A 22,269-nucleotide genomic window follows, 5' to 3' on the forward strand; every position below is an offset into this window, starting at 1 on the left:
AAACCTCTTCGATTCATTAATTGAAATAAGTGTATTCAGCTTTTCCAAATCCTTTTAAACTTCATTGAAACTTTTCGAAAAAAAGTTTCCCATATGGTGCGCACTTTAATGGTGACAATGTATAACGCAGAAAATTATAATTATGAAAAATGTTTACCATTGTAAGACTTCTGATAGAAATAGTCATTTGAAAAATCAGAATAATATTTTCTTTTTTAGTTCACAAAGTTCAAAACTCTTCACTTTGAAGGGGTGGGGAGTTACGGGATTAAACTAACTTCAATATGAAGTTTCATTTTAAAGACTTTACCTTGAGTTACTCTTACGTTATGTGTTGGAAAACTCTTTATGGAATCTTGGATACTTGGAAAGACGTTATTGTTATAATGATAATACTTTGTGAGAGCTTGAACTTCGAATTTATTAACTTCAGAGTCTTCGAAGCGTTATTGCGTGTTGAAGGAAATCTTTCATCTAAATTTTGTAGCTGAAATATTTTGAAATACAGTTTATATAGTATGGGTTCAGTCGCTTCAGTCGGTGTCAATCTAATATTATAATGAATGTTTGGTTTAGGTCACTAGCCGTACCAAAAGGAAAAAAATGACAAAGAAGAAACTTCAATTTATTGAATATCATTCTCACAAATGAAAAATATACCCTTATTCTATTGTTACATCATCATTGAATAAAACTGGCCGATATTTGATGAAAATCCATATTGAAACTGATTGACACAGTTTATTTTGTGTAATTATAACACAACGATAAAAATAAAAACAACAATAAAAATTAATTGGCGCTCCGTGGCGACTTCATTGATTCCAGTGGCGCATTTGCTTTTTCAGCTGCAGGAAAACCCGGAAAAACCTGCAGCACCACATCGTCTGATTATCTTAATCTGCCAATGTCCTCTCTCTCATAAAACAAAATGTAGGGTGTTTCCAGAGGCTCCAATAGATTCAATATATCGCTAGAACACTTCGTGACACGACTATCGTCAAACTTAAACCAGTCCGTTCCAACTTTGACCAAAGCGTAATAATGATCAAATTCAACGACAGAACCACAGTGAACAATGACTGCATGGATATTATAATAGTGGTCTGCTAGATTTAAATGTTCATCTATTTCGAACCTTCGAAAGAGTTTCTTGCTTCCGTCAGAGGTTGAGTCTTGTTCGAAAATCATCAGTTTATTGTATGATTTTCACTATAAAAGGTTTTACAAAAACTGAGACACGTGTTTTGCTATACAATAGCTTTCTCGAGCGTAAAATGATAAGTTACTTCTAAATTACTACTATCTTGCGTGACAGCAATGTCCTCCATGTTTGTGGTAGTCTCTGCGAATCATGTCGCTTGTTAAGGCAGTTGGGGCGTTTTTCAATTTCGATTGCATCCCGAATTATCCTGGCCTGAAGATTTATTTTCGTAGCAATGGTCTTGGTGTTTTCGAAGCTCATTGTGTGGCCTATTTTCTAGTGGTGTTTAGAGAGAGATGATGCTGGATCTGATTTGCGAACAGCTGATGTTCATACGCTCTATTGGAAATTCTTCTATTGGTCCGGACAATGTAAGTTCTGAGGCCGTATATGCCACAGTCTTATAAAACGATGTGGGATAGTTCAAAACGGAATATAGCTGTGCAGGATGATGATGAGACTTGGCATTGAGGTAGGGGTTAGTATGGGTAGCTTTTCGGTAGACCGTGTGTAAGAAGAAGTCATTGGACTTTGTGATAAGGACGTCCAGAAAAGGGGGCGAGTTATTATTTTCAACTTCCATTGTGAACTTCAGTTTGAAGTGTTAGGAGTTTATGTGCATCCGTTTCAAAATTCTTTCCTTTATTTCAGTGAATTTTTCATCCAGATCAGACCCTTTTTGGCTTTCCCCGTTGTTCCAAGATGTGAGGAAAGGAGATTTAAAAATGTCTTCAATGTAGGTGTTTCGATTGTTTTGTTTTAGTTATTTCCACAAAACCTGCACAGTACATGAATATATGAATATTGAGTAAATGTAAATATATAATGCTACGTAATGAAGATTGATAGCCAATTCGTGTTGATTTCAATAACTTGGTTATTAGCTACATGCCAATTACTCGATAGAGCCTTGGTAGAATTCGTCCACACTATAATAAGGCCTTTAAATAAGGAATTCTTTCACTTTTTTTATTGATTTCAATTCATTTTTTATTCGGCTCAAATCAGCTGGAAGGTGATTAAATAACTTCTTGGTATTGAAAATAATAAGAATTTAGTGTAAGGGCTAGAGTAGGTGTTAGATGGGAAATGAAGTAAGACCGACGTGTATTATAAGTTGGGGTAATATTCAATGGATTTTTATATTTTTTGTGGATAAGACACACTTCAGAGATCTTCAAAGAATTCAAGAAATACTATAATTGCTCGCTTGAAGAAGCAAAACGTCTGAAATATGACACCTACATTCTTAATTCGAATAATAGGGCCAGGGATACATGGAAAATTATTAACCAAGAAAGAGGAAAAAAAAGTTCAAATACCCACCCATCACCTAATTTGAACGCAGAAGAGTTTGTTAATTACTTCTCTACTATTGCCAAAATACTAGTTGATCAACTGCCACAAACAACTATCTAAAATCAATACCTGCTAATACAAATTCATTCTTCTTAGCTCCAACCACACGCAATGAGGTAATAGAGGTAATAAATGACATGAAAAAATCGAATTGTTTCGATATTTATGAGCTGAATAGTGTGATGTTGAAAGAAATAGTGTACATTATCTCTGAACCCATTGCTATACTGTGCAATTTATGTTTCAGTCAAGGATTTTTTCCTGATATTTTCAAAAAAACGAAACTTATTCCAATTTTCAAAAAAGGTGACATTGACATGTTGGAAAATTATCGACCAATATCGATTATTCCCATTATTGGCAAGGTGATTGAAATCATAGCTGAGAAAAGATTAACTGACTACTTTGAAAAATTCAAATACTTGAATGAACATCAATATGGATTTAGGAAAAACCGCTCAACTATACATGCTGTGTCGAGATTGGTGAATGATGTTGTGGATGCTTTTGAAAAAATGAAATTCACGGCATCTACCTTTTGTGACTTGAGCAAGGCATTTGATTGCATATCACATCAAGTTTTACTTGACAAACTTGAATACTATGGTGTAAGAGGAGTCACAAACACATTTTTCAAATCTCACCTCACAGGGCGTAGTCAAACAGTTCATCTGAACTCTGTACCCTCTTCATTTCGGGATATCACTTGTGGTGTACCTCAAGGATCGGTTCTAGGACCACTTCTGTTCATTATTTATATCAATGATATATTTGATCACCTTAAGTTTGTGAAGGGGCTTTTATATGCAGATGATGCTACATTTTATTTCTCGGACTCGAATCTTGTCAATTTGAAACAGAAGGATGAAACCTTGATTGAAAAGATCGATGAATGGTTAATACCGAATGGTCTGACACAAAACCAATCAAAAACACAGAAATTGATTTTTTCTTTCAATTTTTCATCTAACAGTAATCAGTCTGTGAAGCTATTAGGTATTACTTTAGACCAGTCACTTAAATGGTCCCATCATATTGATATTCTTTCGAATAAGCTGGCTTGTCAACTCTTTCTCATGAGAAGACTGAAAAGATCTGTCAGCACAGATATACTCATGATTTCCTACTTTTCTCTTGTCCATAGCCACCTGACTTATGGAATTTTACTTTGGGGTAACTCTATCCATACTTCCAGGATATTTGTGATGCAGAAACGTGCGGTCAGAATCATTGTAGGATTGGGTCCTAGAGAATCATGCAAATCTCATTTTATAAGATTAGGAATTATGACAGTTCCCTCTATATTTATATTTCAATATTTATTAGAGATCCATAAAAATTGTCACACTTTTTCCACAAATAGTTCAAACCATAATTAAAACACTAGGCATGGCGATTGTCTATTGAATAGGAGGTTTAGACTAGGAATATCAAAAAAAATTCGCTCGATTTGGATATATATAATAAACTACCAGCGGAAATTAAGAAACTAGGACCAGCAAACTTTAAAGCGACAATAAAAAATTTATTAATACAAAACTGTTTTTATTCGATTGACGAATATATTAGTACGCCAACTACTGAACTTTTGAAATGACTTGTATATTTTTCAAGTATTAGTTTTAGTTGTTTTACGACAGTGTATGTTTCTATATACATGTACATATGTGTGTATATGTGTATGTATATATGTATATATGTGTGTGTGGGTATATTTATATGAATTTTTCAAGAACACGAGTGTGAATATGTTCCTATTTGACTTGCTACAAATATTTCATGTATATAACGTAGCCAATCTATCTATCTATCTATCACTATTTCCAGAATAAAGTCATACTAAGGTCAGAAATTTTTGCTTCACAAATAATGTGCGGCTAGCCTTGTATAAATATCTGATGGATCTTTTTTGTAGAGAGAATAACCTATTGAAACGAAATTGTGCACAATTTCCCAGAAACAAATTTCATAAGACTCAATTTGTGCAAAATAAACCGATCTTGTGATAGTAGTGTCTAAATCTCGTGCAACAACTCTCACTGCATGGAATCCTGCTGCTAGCCTTTCACATAAATAGTCGACATGGGAATTGAATCTTAGATGTTCATCAATGAACAGTCCTAAAAATTTGTTTTTCTCCAAATTTCCAATTTTTACATTCTCCAAGTATACTTCTCATATGACTAAACGTAATCACATTCGTTTTGTCGATGTTGAATGATGAAAGATTGGAATCACACCACTTTTCCATCCTTCTTATGTCAACGATGATTTGATCAAGTAAATTTGAGACGGTATTGCTATGTCAGAAGATAGTGTCGTCAGCGAAACATGTGAGTTCACCATGTTTGTCAACATGGACTAAAGTCATTGACATACATGAGAAACAACACCGGTCCCAAAACGGAACCTTGTGGGAGCCCACTGCCAATAAAACGTTCCTCTGATGAAACGTTCCTCTGATGGGAAAGGTACGTCTCAAACCAAAGTAATGCAGATCCTCTAAATCCGTAAATTTCTAGCTTGGGAAGAAGTAGCATGTGGTCTACACAATCGAAGGTCTTGGTTAGTTCATGAAATATGGCCACCGCAGATTCTCTTCCATCCAGATTGTTGTATAGGTTTTCCAGGAGTGAAAACATGGCGTCTTGTGTACCTTTTGAAGACTGAAAGCCAAACTGGATTAAATTTATTATATTTTTTTTGCGAGAAAGGATATTACTCGGTTTTTTACCAGTTTTTCAATAACTTCAGACAAAACGGGTAGCAAAGCAATTGGCCTAAAATAAGCTGGATTGTCAAGATCGCTTCCTTTATGTAGAAGAATGATTGTGACAATTTTCAGACACGATGGGAACATACCATTGGAGACGTTTGGCTGGATAATATTCCTCACAGTAGGACGTAGAGAAGTTATTAGTTTTTTCATTAGTAATGATGTCCGTCGGTGGTGAAATCAATAATCGAGACTCAATAGTAAATTGGTCATGCAGGTGGTTGATATTTTCTAATTAATAGATCTCACTAATACAATAACGACTTTGTATCGAACTATTACTGGCGGAGAATATACTTTGTCGAAACTTACCTGAAATGAAGTGAATTCACAATTAGTATCAACCTTTCCTGGCGCAAAACGTGAGTAATTTTCATTGGTCTTCATCGCTCCCCGACTTATCCAGAAGGGTCGCACCCCTGCTTGTGCAAGATTCAGGAAGCAGTCACAACGAACGCTCTGCTAATTTCTCATTGCAGATGTTGGGGAATACAGTCGGGTATGAAACATTTTCCAGTTTAATGATTTTTCTTTCTGTTACCCCTTCTTCGAAAATTCAATAGTCATATTTATCAAGAAATGAATACGTTTTCGCTATTCGTGTCTGTCGTAGAAAAAAGAATCCATTTGGAGAATCAACTGCTGTTTTGAGCACTGCTGTATTGTTCCAAATTGACTGGCTGCTTTCTTTTTGAGTTGATGAACACTCTGCAGAACTTTGGAAACTTGATGATGACCATGTCTATCTTCCCAGATGTAAACATATTCAATGAAATACTTCGTTGTGAAGTTTCCACTTTGAAGTTTACATTATACATCAGCATCTTCAGGCGTCACAATACTGTTTGAACAAATTCTGCTCTTTAATCATTATGACTATTTTTTTTCTGATTGATCCATAGTAATTTCAAAAACTAACCCTCATGATTTTATCTCCACAAAAGTTTGTGTAATTTGCCACTAGATGGCGCTGTGGAACAATTTTTCGAAAGCACTGTTCTATAACGCTGTGCACGCCTAAGTTCGTTGATTCTGATTCTGTCAAAACATTGAAACAGCAGCGATACAGCAACATAGTACTAGTTACTATATAAAAAATGTACCTTCTGGGAACATTCAATTTATTGATTTATTCATTCATTGAGAAAATACATCCAACAGGTCATGAGACCCAAGTACAGGAGTACATAATACAAAATATTATCTTAGTCCTGAAAAACAATAATTAAATATAAAACTTAATCTATATTAGCATTACATACTATGTATATCATGAATTTCACTAGTTCGGACTTCCATTGTCTACTATATAAAATGATTTGAAATTCCTGAAACAACTGAAAAAGAAGAATTAAAAATGAATAGCTGAAAATAAAAATTATATTAAGCAAAATAAACCTGAAATGAAATAATAGTGAAATGACATTTCAGGTTTATTTTGCTTGATATAATTATTATTTTTAGCTATTCATTTACTATTACGCCTAACAAATCATAGCATTTTGATTTGTTTTTTTGTTCGATATGTGATGAGAACGTTAGTTTTTCATCAAAGATAATACCCAGATCTCTCGATTTGGTAATTTTTGCCAATGTTATATTATTATTTATATATTTGTACTGAGAATTTCCTTGTAAAAGTCATAATTTTACATTCGCCTATGTTTAATGATGGTTCATTTTTCTGATATCAATCATGTAAACCAATAATATCGTTTTGTAATGATAGACAATCAGAGTAGTCTTCAATCTTCCTGAAAATCTTCATATAATCAGCAGAAAGTTGTTTTCTAGAGTTGATATTATCAGAAATGTCATTAACAAACAGAAGAAATAATAGTGGACCCAAGTTTGAACCTTGAAGAACCCCGGAAGTTGCATCAAATATAAACGATTTCATTTCTTCTTATTCCACAAATAATTTTCTATCACTAAGATATGATTTTGGCGGATATTGAAGGCTTTTCGAAATGCCAAAGCTTGACAATTTCATGAGCAACTGATGATGTGAAACCCGATTAAATGCTTTGCTGAAGTCCGTATACACCACATCAACTCGTTTTAATTGGTCCAGTTTATCAGAAACATATTGTGTAAAAATACAAAGATTTGATGCAGTGCCACGACACTTCACAAAACCATGTTGGAATTCGGAAATTGTGTTTCTAACGTGCTTAAAAATGAGGTCCGATAAAATCATTTCTACTAATTTCAAGTATACTGATATTATAGTAATCGGTCTATAATTTACTATTTCCGAATTCATGCCGGTTTTAAAGATAGGGCAAATCCTCGTCAGCTTCCACATATTCGGAAAGTAACAATTTTTCAGCATGAGGTTGTAAATGATACAGAGAGGCTTCGCAAAAAGAGCTATATGCAGTTTGACTGGAATGCCATCTGGTCCAACTGTCAATTTTGTTTTCAATTTATTGGAAGCCGAAATGATGTCATTTTCCGAGATTTCACTGACGTGGAGAATAATGAATACAATTTTCACCTACATTTTGAGATTTGGTCCTACTTAACAACATCCTCGTTACCAAATCAATTCAATGAAGTGGAACAATTCAAATACATTTGATCATCGAGCAATAATCTCGAATTCTTACATCTATTGATTTCTGAATATTCTGCAGGGTTGAGTTTTGAACCTTCTCCTTCCAAATGCAATACGTCATAATCGTGATTAAACACGTGTCCCTCTGTCAGAAGATTCGCAAATGTTTAATTGGTCTTTCCATTTAGAAAACTACTTTTATTTTCTCGAAAAAAGTTCTTTCGGTATGTCTGATTTAAAATTTTTGACAGAAACCACAAGTCAACTTGTATACTCCTGATCTATCCGATATTGAAGTTTTTTAATGAATTTACTAAAATTTAAGCAAGTTAGAGTCACATAATGTTCAGTATCATTCTTTGAAACTGAATAGAACTGATTCAGAACTTTCCAATACTTCATCAAAATTTAGTTGTCTCTGTATACTCGTATTTGTGTCTGTATAATATGTGCGTTGAATTCATCATTATTGATAACATTCATGCTCGTTCATTTCTCTCTGATCTGATGAAAAAAATAAAAATGAAATTTGCAAACTGACCGAGTTTGAAGATATGGTCAACATGTTCATGACTGTTTGTGGAAACGTCCTCTTCATGTAGGAAATGGAATTTGAATACATCCATCATTGTTTATTGAAAACGAAAGAGAGAGAGACCAACCCTCCGGAAAACCAATCTAGTTTCCAATACAATGTTTTCACGAACAAAATCAATAAAATAGGGACTATGAGGAATTTACACGTTTTATCGGCCAATCCGAGGCCATTAGAGATAAATCAAACTTTTATGAAATACTGAAGGTTTTTATTCGACTCATAACCAGGGTAATGGCTATTGTTGTGATGTGGGTCATACAGAATCCAATATATATTTATAAAACGATATTGAAAATACGATCTGCGGTATTGAAAAAATTGAGCAAAATCAAATATTTTTCACCGATAGTCACTGAATAATCCAACTGAATGAAAATTCCATATGAATTTATTAACTGGTAAAAACACAGTTTGCTGCCGGATTTTTTTTACTGTTTTTAGGTAATTTGGGTCTGCTGAATTAAAAAATGCCACCAGATTTGCTCCATCATATCGTTTTCAGAAAATACGACAACAGATCACATTCATAACATATAGAGTAATTCAACACAGCACTACCTACATATCGAGTGGTCCAACGAAATGTTAGCTCCTTGGTTCAGTGAAGGGAGTCTTGAGAAAAATGTTTGTAAATTACTCATTTCAATTTCAAGTTGGCACCTCATTTCTTCATCCAAATATACAGGAACGAGATTAATTGAATGTCATCCAGGTTTCGTCCAATGGGATTTCGTTTCATATTGTTATATGGAATAATTTCCTGAGACGCAATTGAGGAATGAAATTCAAATGAGCTCATTTCGAAATCCAAATGAATTCAAATGAATTCAAGAAAGAATATGATTTTTTCCAGAACTGTTGCCGGGTTTATCAAATGAAGCGAAATTTTGACTCGAAAAACAGAAGAACGCACAAAACGGAATTGCATAACAATCACGTTCGACTGAACAGCTCGACAAGATTTACTTTTCATCCATATGGAAATCTCCACTGAAAATTCTTATGTATATTCGATTTTTCTGATTTTTGCATATAAATTTATCAGACACATTAAATAGCCAGAGGACATGGTGGTGGCGTTCTTGTCCAGGAGACGGAAAATTTAAATAACGGCAGTTCTGAGAATGGGGGGGCGGCAGCTAGCTGTTGCTTCGTGTACATTAATTCATATAGATAATAATAATAATAATAATAATAAATCGACTTTATTCATCAAAAATAAATTAGATGAACAGGCGGATTATCAGCATAAGCTGTTTTTCAAATCAACCTTACAAAAATATACAATAAAAACTATAATGATAACAAGTATAGAATAGAAGATAAATCAACCAATACAACAATAAACACAATAATAAAAGCTTGATTGAAATGAATAATAATAAGGGTTTTGCAAAAATCGACATACAGAGCACCAATTACCAGGATTTGAGCAGAAGTTTCAAGCGTTTTTTAAATGTCATTATCGTGTAAAGTCATTGGGCAACTTATTATACAGCTTAGCGGAAATATAGGAGAAACTTCGAGTAAAAAGTGCCAAGTTGTGTTTGGAAATGACCAAGACAGATCCATTTCGAGTATAATAGTTGTTAGTCTGGGAAAAACTAACAAGTCTATTATATAAATAATCAGGTTTATTTGTTAATAGTAATCTATGTGTATTTGTGAGGATGTGTAGAGTGCGTAGCTTTTCAAGTTTTAACCATCCGGGGTCATCAAACCTACTACTGATGTGATCAAATTTACGTATACCGAAGGAAAATCTCAAACAAGAGTTTTGAATTCTTTGGAGGCGAAGAGAGTCGTATTGAGTGAGTGCAGGTCCATATATGCAATCGCAATAAGATAATTTAGAGAAAATTAAAGTTTCGCAAAGCTTAAGTTTGAGTTGTGTAGAAAGAATGTCTCTATTGGGAAATCATCATGGCCCGCAATCATCCTTAGTTTGGCTGTGACCTGGAAAAGGTCTTTTGTGTTATGTATTCTCGTCGTCAGAGACCTGCGCCATCACTGAGGGAAAATAATAATGATGATAATGCGGCTTGCCGCACTAAGGCAGAAGTCTTAGCCGCACAGATGCAGAAGGCTGTCAATCTTGGCTCACTGCACTTGCTCTGGGTATATGATTCTCGTACCCAATGATCACTTACCCCACGGTGTGGGAGTGATTATTGGTTGATAATGCTGGCGCGCCCTCCCGAATGCATCGGAGCTTCGGGGGATAGGGCCTGACCAGCGCATAGTACGGTGAAAGAAAATAATGATAACAACAGCAGTGAAGAAGGTAACAGCAGTGAAGAACTCTCTTCGCGGCAAGTATCAGCACAAACTTCGACAGATCTGGTCATCGGAACTGCCGTGGAAGACCAAAGTTGCTCAAATCGAATCAAATCAGTTTATTTCTAGAGAGTCTACAGCATGGAAAAAGTCAATTGAACTGAAATATAGAAATTCTCAATGCATATATATTTTCTCGATTGATGCAACTAATTTTCCTTTATTTTGAGTAGTTCAATATTGAATTCTACAAAAAGGATTTGAAGCTTTATATCTTCTATTAATTATCTGCGAGCGCTTTCGACAGTTGGTACTACTGTCATCTTCTAGGCACCCTCAAACTGAACTGGCCATCCTGTTGTTTGCCTCTCTACACGGTCAGAGCGCCTTAACTCAGGTATTTCAGGTACTTTAGGTAAATTTGCCTGTATTTGTTCTGCAACAGGTACTCTCTGTTTTGTATTGGATCTTCTCTAGGATACCACACACAGTTCTAGTTGCAATAATAGTTAGAATATTCAAATCAGTAAACAGCTTCTTACATAAGTCATCATATTTTTTGAAACACATTGTTCTCACCAGTGACGGATCCAGACCATGTTTTTGGGAAAGGCAATCGAGATTTGTTAGTTCACCCCTAACTTTCTAAAACCACCAAGTTATAGATAAATACCTTACCTGTAGGTCTACTCTACGTTTTGATTCATATAGGAAAATATGTTTTATTATATTCTACCATGCAATGGCGATTATCGAAATGGTTTTGTCACAAGGTTGCAAATTTCTGCTGCCACTACCACCGCCAAAATTAAAATGAAATTATTACGTACATCAAATTAATTTTTTTTTGAAAGGTTGACGCTTCAATTAAAAGTTTGCAATTCTTAAGCACACATCCCTGAGGGGATTTTTTTCTCGGGGGGGGGCACTTGCCCCTTTGCCCCCCGTCGATCTGTCGGTGGTTCTCACTATCGTTCTCAATTCGTTTATTTTTGTACAGTTACCAAAATTGATCAAACGATAACTGAATGAAGATTGAATATAAGCATAGTAATAGCTCTTCAATATATTCAATGGAACAAAATTACGGAGATTACGAATTACAAAACAATGTTTTGACATTTCTCTCAAGATAAAATCAATGAGCTAATTCCAAGAGAGTTGAGATCAATGTTCAAACCTTAAAATTTTACAGATTAGGTTTTTTGTATTGACTTGCCACTTATTTTGACCAGAACATTGCGATCATTCTCATGTAGTGAAAAGACGATTGTATTAGTTTTTGAGCTGTTCAGAATGAGATCATTTTGAGAACAATATTTTCGCATATTAGCAACTGCTTGATTGGCCTGACCCGACACTCTGAAGACTTCAGAGTGAACGAAAAATCGTCGGCAAATTGCACTGTACAATGTTGACGATTACTGTTGTTGAGGTCATGTACGAATAAGAGAAAGAGAATAGGTCCTAGGACGCTACCCTGGGGAACACCAGTGGGAACGACACAGGTTCTAAAGTGGAAGGTCCCAGCCTCCAGTTTAACCCTCACAGTTTTCAGAAATGAGCCACGGATTCCTAAACAAAACAGGTTGCTCAAAAGTAAATCATGATCAAAAGCGTCGAAAGCAGCTCGTGACAAGTCGAATAGAAGATCGTTTTTTTACCTCTATCGAGATTAGAAATGACTTCATTGAATGATTTGAATCGCTGGATATTAAATCCATTTGGAAAAACGTTCTGAGGAAGTTTATTCCACAAAAACGCGCAGTTCTCCAGATGAAATAGTCATCAAACAGTGAAGTTCGCGGTGTACTGAGTTGAACCTCAAAACGATGAGTAGCCACAGTCCATCGCGTATTTCTGATATGTACCGCTCTTGGTGGAATCAAATGTGCCAAGTCACCTGAACACCTCTCGTGGAAGTATTTATACAAGGGAGACAAATCTCCAACCTTTCTTCGATGTTCCAGGCTATCAAGCTTGCACGTGATATTCGCGTCTCCAATCAGGCGTATGGCTCTTCTCTGGATGGAATCCAGCAGCTTCAGGGTATGTTTGTGGAATTGGCTGCGGTGGTAGTGCGCCCGACTCACGATCGGAAGATCGTGGGTTACAGATTAGGTTTGTTGTATTGACTTGCCATTTATTTTGACCAGAACACTACGATCATTCTCATGTAGTGAAAAGACGAATGTATTAGTTTTTGAGCTGTTCAGAATGAGACCATTTTGAGAACAATATTTTTGCATATTAGCAACAGCTTGATTGGCCTGACTCGACAATCCCTCATAATCTGAAGACTTCAGATCGACGGCAAATTGCACTGCACTATGTTGACGATTACTGCTGTTGAGGTCATGTACGAATGAAAGAAAGAGAATAGGTCCTAGGACGCTACCCTGGGGAACACCGGTGGGATAGAGACAGGTTCTAGAGTGGAAAGTCCTAGCCTCCAGTTTAACCCTCAAAATTTGCGTTCTGCAACGAATATGACTGCTGTTCCAATCTTACTTTACTCGTTTGGAGTAGTGTAGTGGACTCGGGAAAATCTGTATCAACTCGACGTGAAGACTTGAAAAATGATGCATTTCTATAGGAGTTTGCATCCCAAATCGTCCGTTTCACGGTTGTACTTCCCTCGATAACAGGGAGGCCATGGAATTTTAAGTTTGAAGTATCTACATGACAGAACGGTACTGGATGTAGCCTATCAAGCCGTCTGGAGTTCGGACCCCCTTCTCTGCATGGTTCGCCACCATGAGATAGCAGGAGTTGGACCATTTCTCTTTGAGGCAGCTGCCCGAGCAGCAGATGAAATTGGTTCAGTTTTCGACACTGAACGAGGTGACCAAAACTCTGTCACCGAGTTGGAACCCACACTTTCAGCAAAAACCTCATATAAAAGCCACATATATCACTTCACTTCTGCGAAAACAAAAAGATAGGCCAATGTATGGGGCCTTCTTCAATAACATTGAAGACCTTGGCTTATCAAAGCGCCTGACTTTCGCTTTCTTTGAGTCGATTGGGCTCAGGTCAGAAACTGAGGGGTTTATCATGACTTGCCAGGATGGTGTCTTCAACACCTCAGTCTACCGCAGTCGTGTGATGGGTATAGAGGTTCCTGACACAAGGTGTAGGGCCTGCCACGAGGATTCCAAGACCCTAATGCACCTGATATCAGCATGTCCAGCATATGCGGTCTCGGCCTATATCCATCGACATAACGCGACCCTGAGAGTGCTATATTACTATCTACGGCACTCTTACGTTATTGACGAGACATCGATGTTGCTCTACGCTCTGGGGGATATTGAATCCGTTGTGTGAAATGGAAAGTGCCGAATTTATTGGAACTATTCATTCCCCACCCTCAGGCTCATACAAGCTAAAAGCCTGATTCAGTCCTTCTCGATCGCCAGAGCAAGACGATATTTGTCGTAGAATTTTCAGCTACTGGCAAGACTAACATCGTTCGAAACGAAGAGAAAAAAACGGATGAAATATCGAGATTTTCTCTTCGAACTCCGCAGACTCTATCCAGATCACTCTGTCGAAATGGTCCTTCTGATTATTGGAGTCCTTGGTGGAGTGATGCCCTCTCTACTCTCGAATCTTGAAATCATACCGGTTTGCCGTGTCTTTTTGATAGTACAAAACGTCAGGTTGATTTCAATACTGTAAGTTTTTCAGTGCTTGTGAAAAAAATTATTATACAAATTTTATGTACCCTCTTTGAGGGGCTGTATCTCAATGCTGCTCCAATGAAGTTTCTTTATATGGAAGATTCTTTTTTTTCCGATGAGGAATCACCTCCTTGAAGGTTTTACACTTATTCAGTTACACCCTGTAGTAGGAGGCATACTTGCATATTGACTGTAAATCAAATTATCTAATAAAACAGTTCGATCGGGCCTTTCTCAACTCACCTACACCTACACTCCATGAACCCACACATGGACTGACACCTATCAGAAAACAACTATTTCTCTGGCTGATATCACGGAGGGCATTGGATCATGTTCCACAGGTGTCAGTGAAGGATTGTTCACAGAAACAATTTCCGCATATATTGTTGGGCATTGGATTATATCCGATAGATGTCAGTGCAGGTTTTTTCACAGAAGCAATTCCTGCATATGCTGTTGAAGAAGAATCCTGCACTGACACCGGTCGGGTATATTTCAACGCCCTTGGCATTAGCCAGTGAAGTACTTGTTTTCTGATATGTGTTAGTTCATTAACCTACAGTGGAAACTGGCCTCTACGAATTGTTCTTTTGGATAATTTGATTTACAGCCAGTCTTCAAGTGTGCCCCTCACCATATGTGAACACAAAAAGGTTCATCCTTTTTTTACTAGGTGTGAATAGTTGAAAGAATCATGACAGGAATTCATAAGCTTCCTATGATAATTGATGTATCTGTAGAGTAGGGAGGGTGAGTGTTAGTTCATATCGTTTTCATGATACCACTACCTTGGTGAGCCATACCTGAGCTGTTGACCTTCAAGGTGTAGTCTCCAGGGAATACAAGGGTGAATATAGAAGCCCTACTGCGATCCTCAACCAATTGACTGGTCTTCAAATCCACGTTCAGTTTCCAAGGCATACAAGGGTGAATATAGAAGCCCTACTGTGATCCCCAACCAATCGACTGGTCTTCAAGGTTCACGCTCCTTTTCCAAGGAATACAAGGGTGAATATAGAAGCCCTACTCATTGAACCCTGACAGATAACCAAGCAGGGTGCAGTCAACCATTGCAACAACTACCCTAACAGTGTGCCCCCTCACTATATGTGAAAACATAAGCTTCCTATAATAATTGATGGTCGGATTCTGTATCTGTAGAGTAGGGAGGGTGAGTGTTAGTTCATATCGTTTTCATGATACCACTACCTTGGTGAGCCATACCTGAGCTTTCGACCTTTAAGGTGTAGTCTCCAAGGAATACAAGGGTGAATATAGAAGCCCCACTGTGATCCTCAACCAATTGACTGGTCTTCAAATCCATGTTCAGTTTCCAAGGCATACAAGGGTGAATATAGAAGCCCTACTGTGATCCCCAACCAATCGACTGGTCTTCAAGTTCCACGCTCCGTTTCCAAGGAATACAAGGGTGAATATAGAAGCCCTACTCATTGAACCCTGACAGATAACCAATCAGGGTGCAGTCAACCATTGCAACAACTACCCTAACAATGTGCCCCCTCACTATATGTAAAAACATAAGCTTCCTTTAATAATTGATGGTCGGATTCTATATCTGTAGAGTAGGGAGGGTGAGTGTAAGCCCACAGCATTTAGACCACATGTGACCCATTTTACATCTTCCGAGGAGTTGTCCTCTTAGGTCATCGTCCTCTCTAGGAAGATGGACAGGTCACTTGGCGGCATCTCCTTTATATTGGCAGGTATAGGCCAAAACCCGCCGAACCCACACTCTCATATTGACGATAACTCTGGGCACTCGCATAAGCCATGCCTGACAGTCTCATTTTCCTGTACACACATCCTGTATAGAGATGTGTCTATTAGCCTATGGAGGTGTTTCCCAGGGTCGCCCACGGTGATCCTAACAAGATTGTATCCTTCGATTCCATCCTATCTATTTAGATATCAAGCAATGGTGTAACATTTGGCTAGTTCCGTAATTGCCGAAGTCCCCAGGCTGTAGGTGCTGCTGTCGTGCCCTTCAACCCACCTCAGGATAATGTTATTATCTACCGAGGCTTCGACTACATTTTGGTGGCACTCAAGTACTAGCCCTAAGGTAACACGTTGTCTGTTCAGGGCTAATAGAGCTTGTCTGCTGTCAGTGCAGATTGCTATATTTCTTTTGTGGCGATTGGGAAACCAGTCAGTTATGTTTGGACCACGCTGATATTTTTCCCATTCCTCAATCAATCTTTAGGCTCAGTAATATGGAGTACACTCCACATCCTGAGCCGTCTTTGCTTTTTGAGCCGTCTGTATACATACATATTGCATTTGTAAGTGGTATCTGACTCTGTATTCTGTTTCATTTGTATAATGGTCGGATTATATGAAAATCTTCAATTGGAAAATTTTAGTTTCATTCTATGAGTCACCTCTCGATTATAAAACGAGGACTACATTATGTAATGGTAATTAAGGTTAATTCGTAATACCAAGTTACCTTGAAATGCTTGTAGACTTGTGACTGAAAGAATCAGTAGAACCATAATTGTGGAAATACCCATATGGGTTGTATGGATGCATTTGGCCATATCACTGAAGAAGTCGTCCAGAGTTTACATAATAACAACGGTCTCACTAATTTTTAGTTATCGTCAGTCGTGTATGTCTTTCCTCTCACAGATTAACTGCAGTATTGGAGCACAGAGCAGAGGCTTGAGTGAACGAATCACGAAATTCACATAAAACGAAAGTTAACAAGTGGTTTCATTCATCTCGAAGTTATGAAGGAGCTATTCTCGACGAAACTACCCTTCCAACGCTAGCTTTGTATGCACTGTCCCTGGATGTGATATGCCCCGATGAATTTCGAAATAATCGAGGTCACTGGGTCTGTTATCTTCAGTTGTGTAACAGTGGTTTATTCTATTCAAGGCTACAATTGATGAAGATAATCATTAATTGGGGGATATCCGTGATTGCGTGCGAATTGCGGTTTCAACGCGGCGCGCAAACGTTCAGGTCGCGTGTCCTGAAATGACTGGAGTCCTGAAACGCTACAGCTCTTATTACAGTTTTCAGGAGGTGTAAGGTTTCGTCATGCGCGGGTTCGTGTTCAATTCGTTCCTTTATTTGTTTATGTTCCTCCAATTATCATACCTGGGCTTATGAGCTGGTGCTTTTCGATTGTACTTTTGTTTCGGGCGGAAATAGTGATTTCAGTATCATGATGTGTTTAAAACAAAATGAATTCATTATGAAAAAATTCCGCAATGCAGACAAATCGGAGAATTTTGGCATCTGTTTGATGATGGGAAATATATACGCTGTCAATGTGCTTCTAATGCACTGTTTGGAACCTTTGGTGTACTAATGAATATTACTGGAGTTTTTTCCCAACACCAAACCATTATTCTCAACACCTCGATTACCTAGTGATCACCTTAAAGGAAAGAATAGACTTTCAATGTGTCTTATTTGAGCAGAAGCGGTACAAATATAATCAAATCAAAATATATTTTATTGTCCGAAGATTTGCATCTCATTGACAAATTCCAAAAAATACATTGTAGATATGGAAAAAGTTCTAAAAAAGTATGAATGTAGATATAAAAAAAGTTCCAAAAATGTATGAATGTGGATATAAAAAAAGTTTTAAAAATGTATAGATGAAACTCCACCATGTATAAAGTGATTGTACAGAGAATAAATTGATGATTTATTATTAATTTTTGGTTATCTGAAAATGGTCATAGGCATGGTTTCATACAATCATTATCTTGGTTCATCTTTGTAATCCTTCAGTGTTTGAGTGGTTATCTCTTCCGTTCATGAATATGTTCAGGTTATTTGTATCGTGAGAAACATATCGATTTAGTTTTCACAACTTCGTAAAACGGAAATTCTTAATTTTTTAAAATTTGATTGCGTTTTTATTTTCACAGCATTTGCTTGCATGGCGAATGAAATCCCAAAAGAGTCTTAATTAATTTGTTCGGAATAGAAGCCGAAGGCTGTTCTTGCTTGGAAAATATATATATTAGAAACGCAGCAAGCCACATGGATTCCTGTATATCAAGGCTGGAGATGATTCTGGAGTCACTTCTGAAGCCGCCAGGTCCAGTGGGCTATTTCCTTAAAAGTTGAGATATCGTGTCTCCATTGCAAATTATGAAAATTGTGTGTCACCATTATTTTATCTATATTTCAAGTCCCATGTATTATCTTCACTTTTGAAATTATTTAATTAATTTGGAGGAAATTCCTCGAACTCAAGACTCATCCACTTGAAACTTCGATTACATAAGAAGTTTCAAAGAAATATTGATTATCACTTTCTTAAACCCTTCTATCACGTTAGTAAATGTATTGATGATATTTTGTATATATAAAAAATTTTGATCATATATATTTGTATATACAGTGTGACCCATTTTTATTGAAAACACCCCCCTAAAATTTGAAGTTGTAAACCGATTTCAATAATTTTTTTTTTGAAATGTCAAGTACTAAAAGGTCCACCTTGGGACAAAATTTGAAATGTTTATTAAAGTTTCAGGGCATACTACGATATTTTTTCTTAGTCGCCACTGGATTCAGAGTGCCTCTAAACAGGTGTTACCAAAATTTCATGAAAAAATATTCATTATTAACAAAGTTATGACAACTTAAAAATTCGAAAACTCACACAGCTAACAGTCACAAAAAACACCCTATATCAAGAGATATAGCCATGAGAATATTTTTTTATGATTTCAACAATAAAGTGCCGCCAGATGAAAAAAAAAACAGATAGCGTGAATATTTTTTATGAAAATAACGGAATTACATTCAAGTTTTCACGCAAATTAACTAAAACTAAGACCTAATATTTCAATTTATATCTTAGTTGCCATGGAAATGATATAACAGTTTGACACTTGTGAAAGATTCAAGTGTACTATTGTCAACAATATTCACCTTACAGTTCTTCGAATTATTTTGTGTCATGGCTGCAAGATTGAGCGTGAGAGAGAAAATTGAAATTGTACGCCTTTCGGGAGATGACGTTAGAAGTGCTAGAGAAGTTTGTAGAGTATTCAATGAGAGACATCCAGATCGTCCTCGTATTAGCTGCGGTACGGTAAATAAAATAAATAAAATATTCAATGAAACTGGTGCAGTATCAAAAATGATGTTAAAAAGTAATCCTGTACAAAGACGAAACAGGAATGACAGGAATGATCAAATCATTTTAGATTATTTTGGAAATAATCCTAATGCCAGTATAAGGAATGCCACTTTAGATTTGAATATTCCACGAGGAACTATTCGGAGATGTCTCAAGGCGAAGAATATTAAACCTTTCAAGCCAAAATTTTTACACACACTTCAAGTAGGCGACGAAGCAAGACGCCTGGAATATTGTTTATGGGCCCAAGGGGAATATTTAAACAATAGAAATTTTCTAAAGAATATTTTATATACCGACGAAGCCACTTTCACTACAAATGGAATAGTGTCATCACATAATTGTCGCTATTGGGCAGCGGATAATACTAACTGGGTAATAAACTGTAAAAGCCAATATTCCCAAAAAATCAACGTCTGGTGTGTGATATTGAACGAACGAATTATTGGTCCTTTCTTTTTTGAGGAAAACATTAATGCGCAGAGGTTTCTAGAATTTTTAAACACAGAGTTTTGGGCTATTCACGAGCTGCCAATCAATGAACGATCAAATTTAATTGTCCAGCTAGATGGGTGTTCAGTTCATTATGCCAGAGCTATGAGACAACGAACATTTTCTAAACCGATGGATAGGCCGTGGTAATCCGTTTATAGAGTGGCCACCCAGATCTCTAGACCTCACAGTTTTGGACTGTTTTCTCTGGGGACTTCTCACAGAAAAGGTTTACAAAAACCACTCAAGAGATAGAAATGAACTTTGCGCAAGAATTCAACAGGTATGTGCAGATATTAGCCCTCAAGAACTAAGGAACGTAATCAGAAACATTCGTAAGCGCTACGACACATGTATAGAAATACGTGGTGGATTAGTAGAGGCTACTAGAATATGAGTTAGAATTAATTGTTGCACTGAATCGAAACATTTCAATAATTAGTTATTGGTAACGTTTATTGAAATTTTTTGCTTCATTGTTAGTTGAATTGTGTGAATGTAATTCCGTTATTTTCAGTAAAAATATTTACGCTATTTGTTTTTTTCTTCATCTGACGGCACTTTATTGTTGAAATCATAAAAAAATTATATATTGTGACTGTTAGCTGTGTGAGTTTTCGAGTTTTTGAGTTGTAATAACTTTGTTATTATCCAATGGCATAGTGATTTTTTTAATAAAAAAATCGCAAATAAAAAATCCAGATTTTCGACTAAGAAAAAATATCGTTGAATGCCCTGAAACTTCAATAAACAATTCAAATTTTATCCTGAAGTAGACCTTTTAGTACTTGAAATTCAAAAAAAAATATTAAAATCGATTTACAACTTCAAATTTTAGGGGGTATTAAAAACGAGCCACACTGTATACATTCAGTAATGAACCTTAGTCTCAATGATTGTTGAAACATTGTTGTAGAACTGTTGTTCCAGAATTTTGATGTTAGAATTCATTTGTATAATTTTACTTCTCTGTATTCAATATATTCATCAATTGTATATTTGCTGAAAGACTTTCAGATTCCAAGGCATACAAGGGTGAATATAGAAGCCCTACTCATTGAACCCTGACAGATAACCAGGGTACAGGATAATCAGGGTACAGTCAACCATTGCAACAACTACCCTAACAGGTACCTCTGTACATACTCAATTGTATTTATATAAAATCGATTGTTATAAAATCACATTATTTTTATTATATTCCATATACATTCGACTAGTGTTTTATTGCTTTGTACAAAATAGAATGAAATTACCGTTATATATTGTAGAAAATTGTCGTTGTATATATTTAAGGAAAGTTTGAATTTTTATCCTTTATCTAAAAACAAAAAATTTTGGCGTCCAGCCAAATTTCAATTTCAACCTTGCTTGACACCTAATATAATCTGAAGCTGGCAAGTCAGTCCAAAGAACACCACTCCAATCCCCACTGCACTAGCCTGCACTTCACCGCCTTTTTGATATGAATGTTGCTCAAATTTGCAGATCTCATTTCTAATGGTAAATGATTGAACAACTTACCACCATTATAGTATATGGAATCCTTGAATAAATGCGAAGTTGGGGTGGAAAGTTTATGTTTATAAATTGAGCAAACCGTCTCTAGGATAAAAAGTGCGATGACTGTTAAAATTTTATTGGCATTGAACAAGTTCCTGCACGATTCTCTAAGTTTTACTTTACAGAGATATCTTAGTGCCCTCTTCTGTAATATTAAAACAGACGAGAGAAGGGATGAGTTGCATGCTCCCCAAAAAGTTATTCTATAGCGTAGTCGAGATTCAATAACTGCATGTTAAACTGCCTTTGCGAAATGAGAGCCCAACTCATTTGAAACCACTCTAACTGCATAACATCCAGAGATCTTACTTTCGAGTTGTTTAAGATGCTCATCAAATTTCAGCCTATTATCAATGAATACACCAAGAAATTCTGTGTTCAATTTATTTTGTAATATGGCACTGTCTATTGGAGTTTCATCAAGCGAGCATTTGAATGATATTATATTCGTATTAGATGCATTGAGAGGGAGAGAGAGTAAATTTGCATCGCACCAGCTCTTCACCTTCTTCAAGTCGGATGATATTATTTTATTTAGCTCCACTGCGTTTTTTTCTTTCCACAATATTGTAATATCATCCGCAAATAGAGTGAAACTACCAGATATATCA

The 22,269-nt window shown here is 36.3% G+C and overlaps 1 protein-coding gene across 1 annotated transcript in view; it reads right to left on the reverse strand.

Annotated features, from left to right (window-relative positions):
- The window catches only part of LOC111516201 (lachesin), a 278,815-nt gene extending 261,359 nt beyond the window's left edge, over window positions 1–17,456 (reverse strand). Inside the window, exon 1 of the mRNA XM_074178727.1 lies at window positions 16,934–17,456. Within this exon, the coding sequence (XP_074034828.1) occupies window positions 16,934–17,024 (91 nt within the window). The 5' untranslated portion in view covers window positions 17,025–17,456. The remainder of the gene's footprint in view (window positions 1–16,933) is intronic.
- Between the last annotated feature and the right edge of the window lie 4,813 nt (window positions 17,457–22,269).

Source organism: Leptinotarsa decemlineata, unplaced genomic scaffold, assembly GCF_025532065.1.
Source record: "Leptinotarsa decemlineata unplaced genomic scaffold, Ldec_3_MD MMD2_tig00004307_RagTag_RagTag, whole genome shotgun sequence".
Classification (NCBI taxonomy): domain Eukaryota; kingdom Metazoa; phylum Arthropoda; class Insecta; order Coleoptera; family Chrysomelidae; genus Leptinotarsa; species Leptinotarsa decemlineata.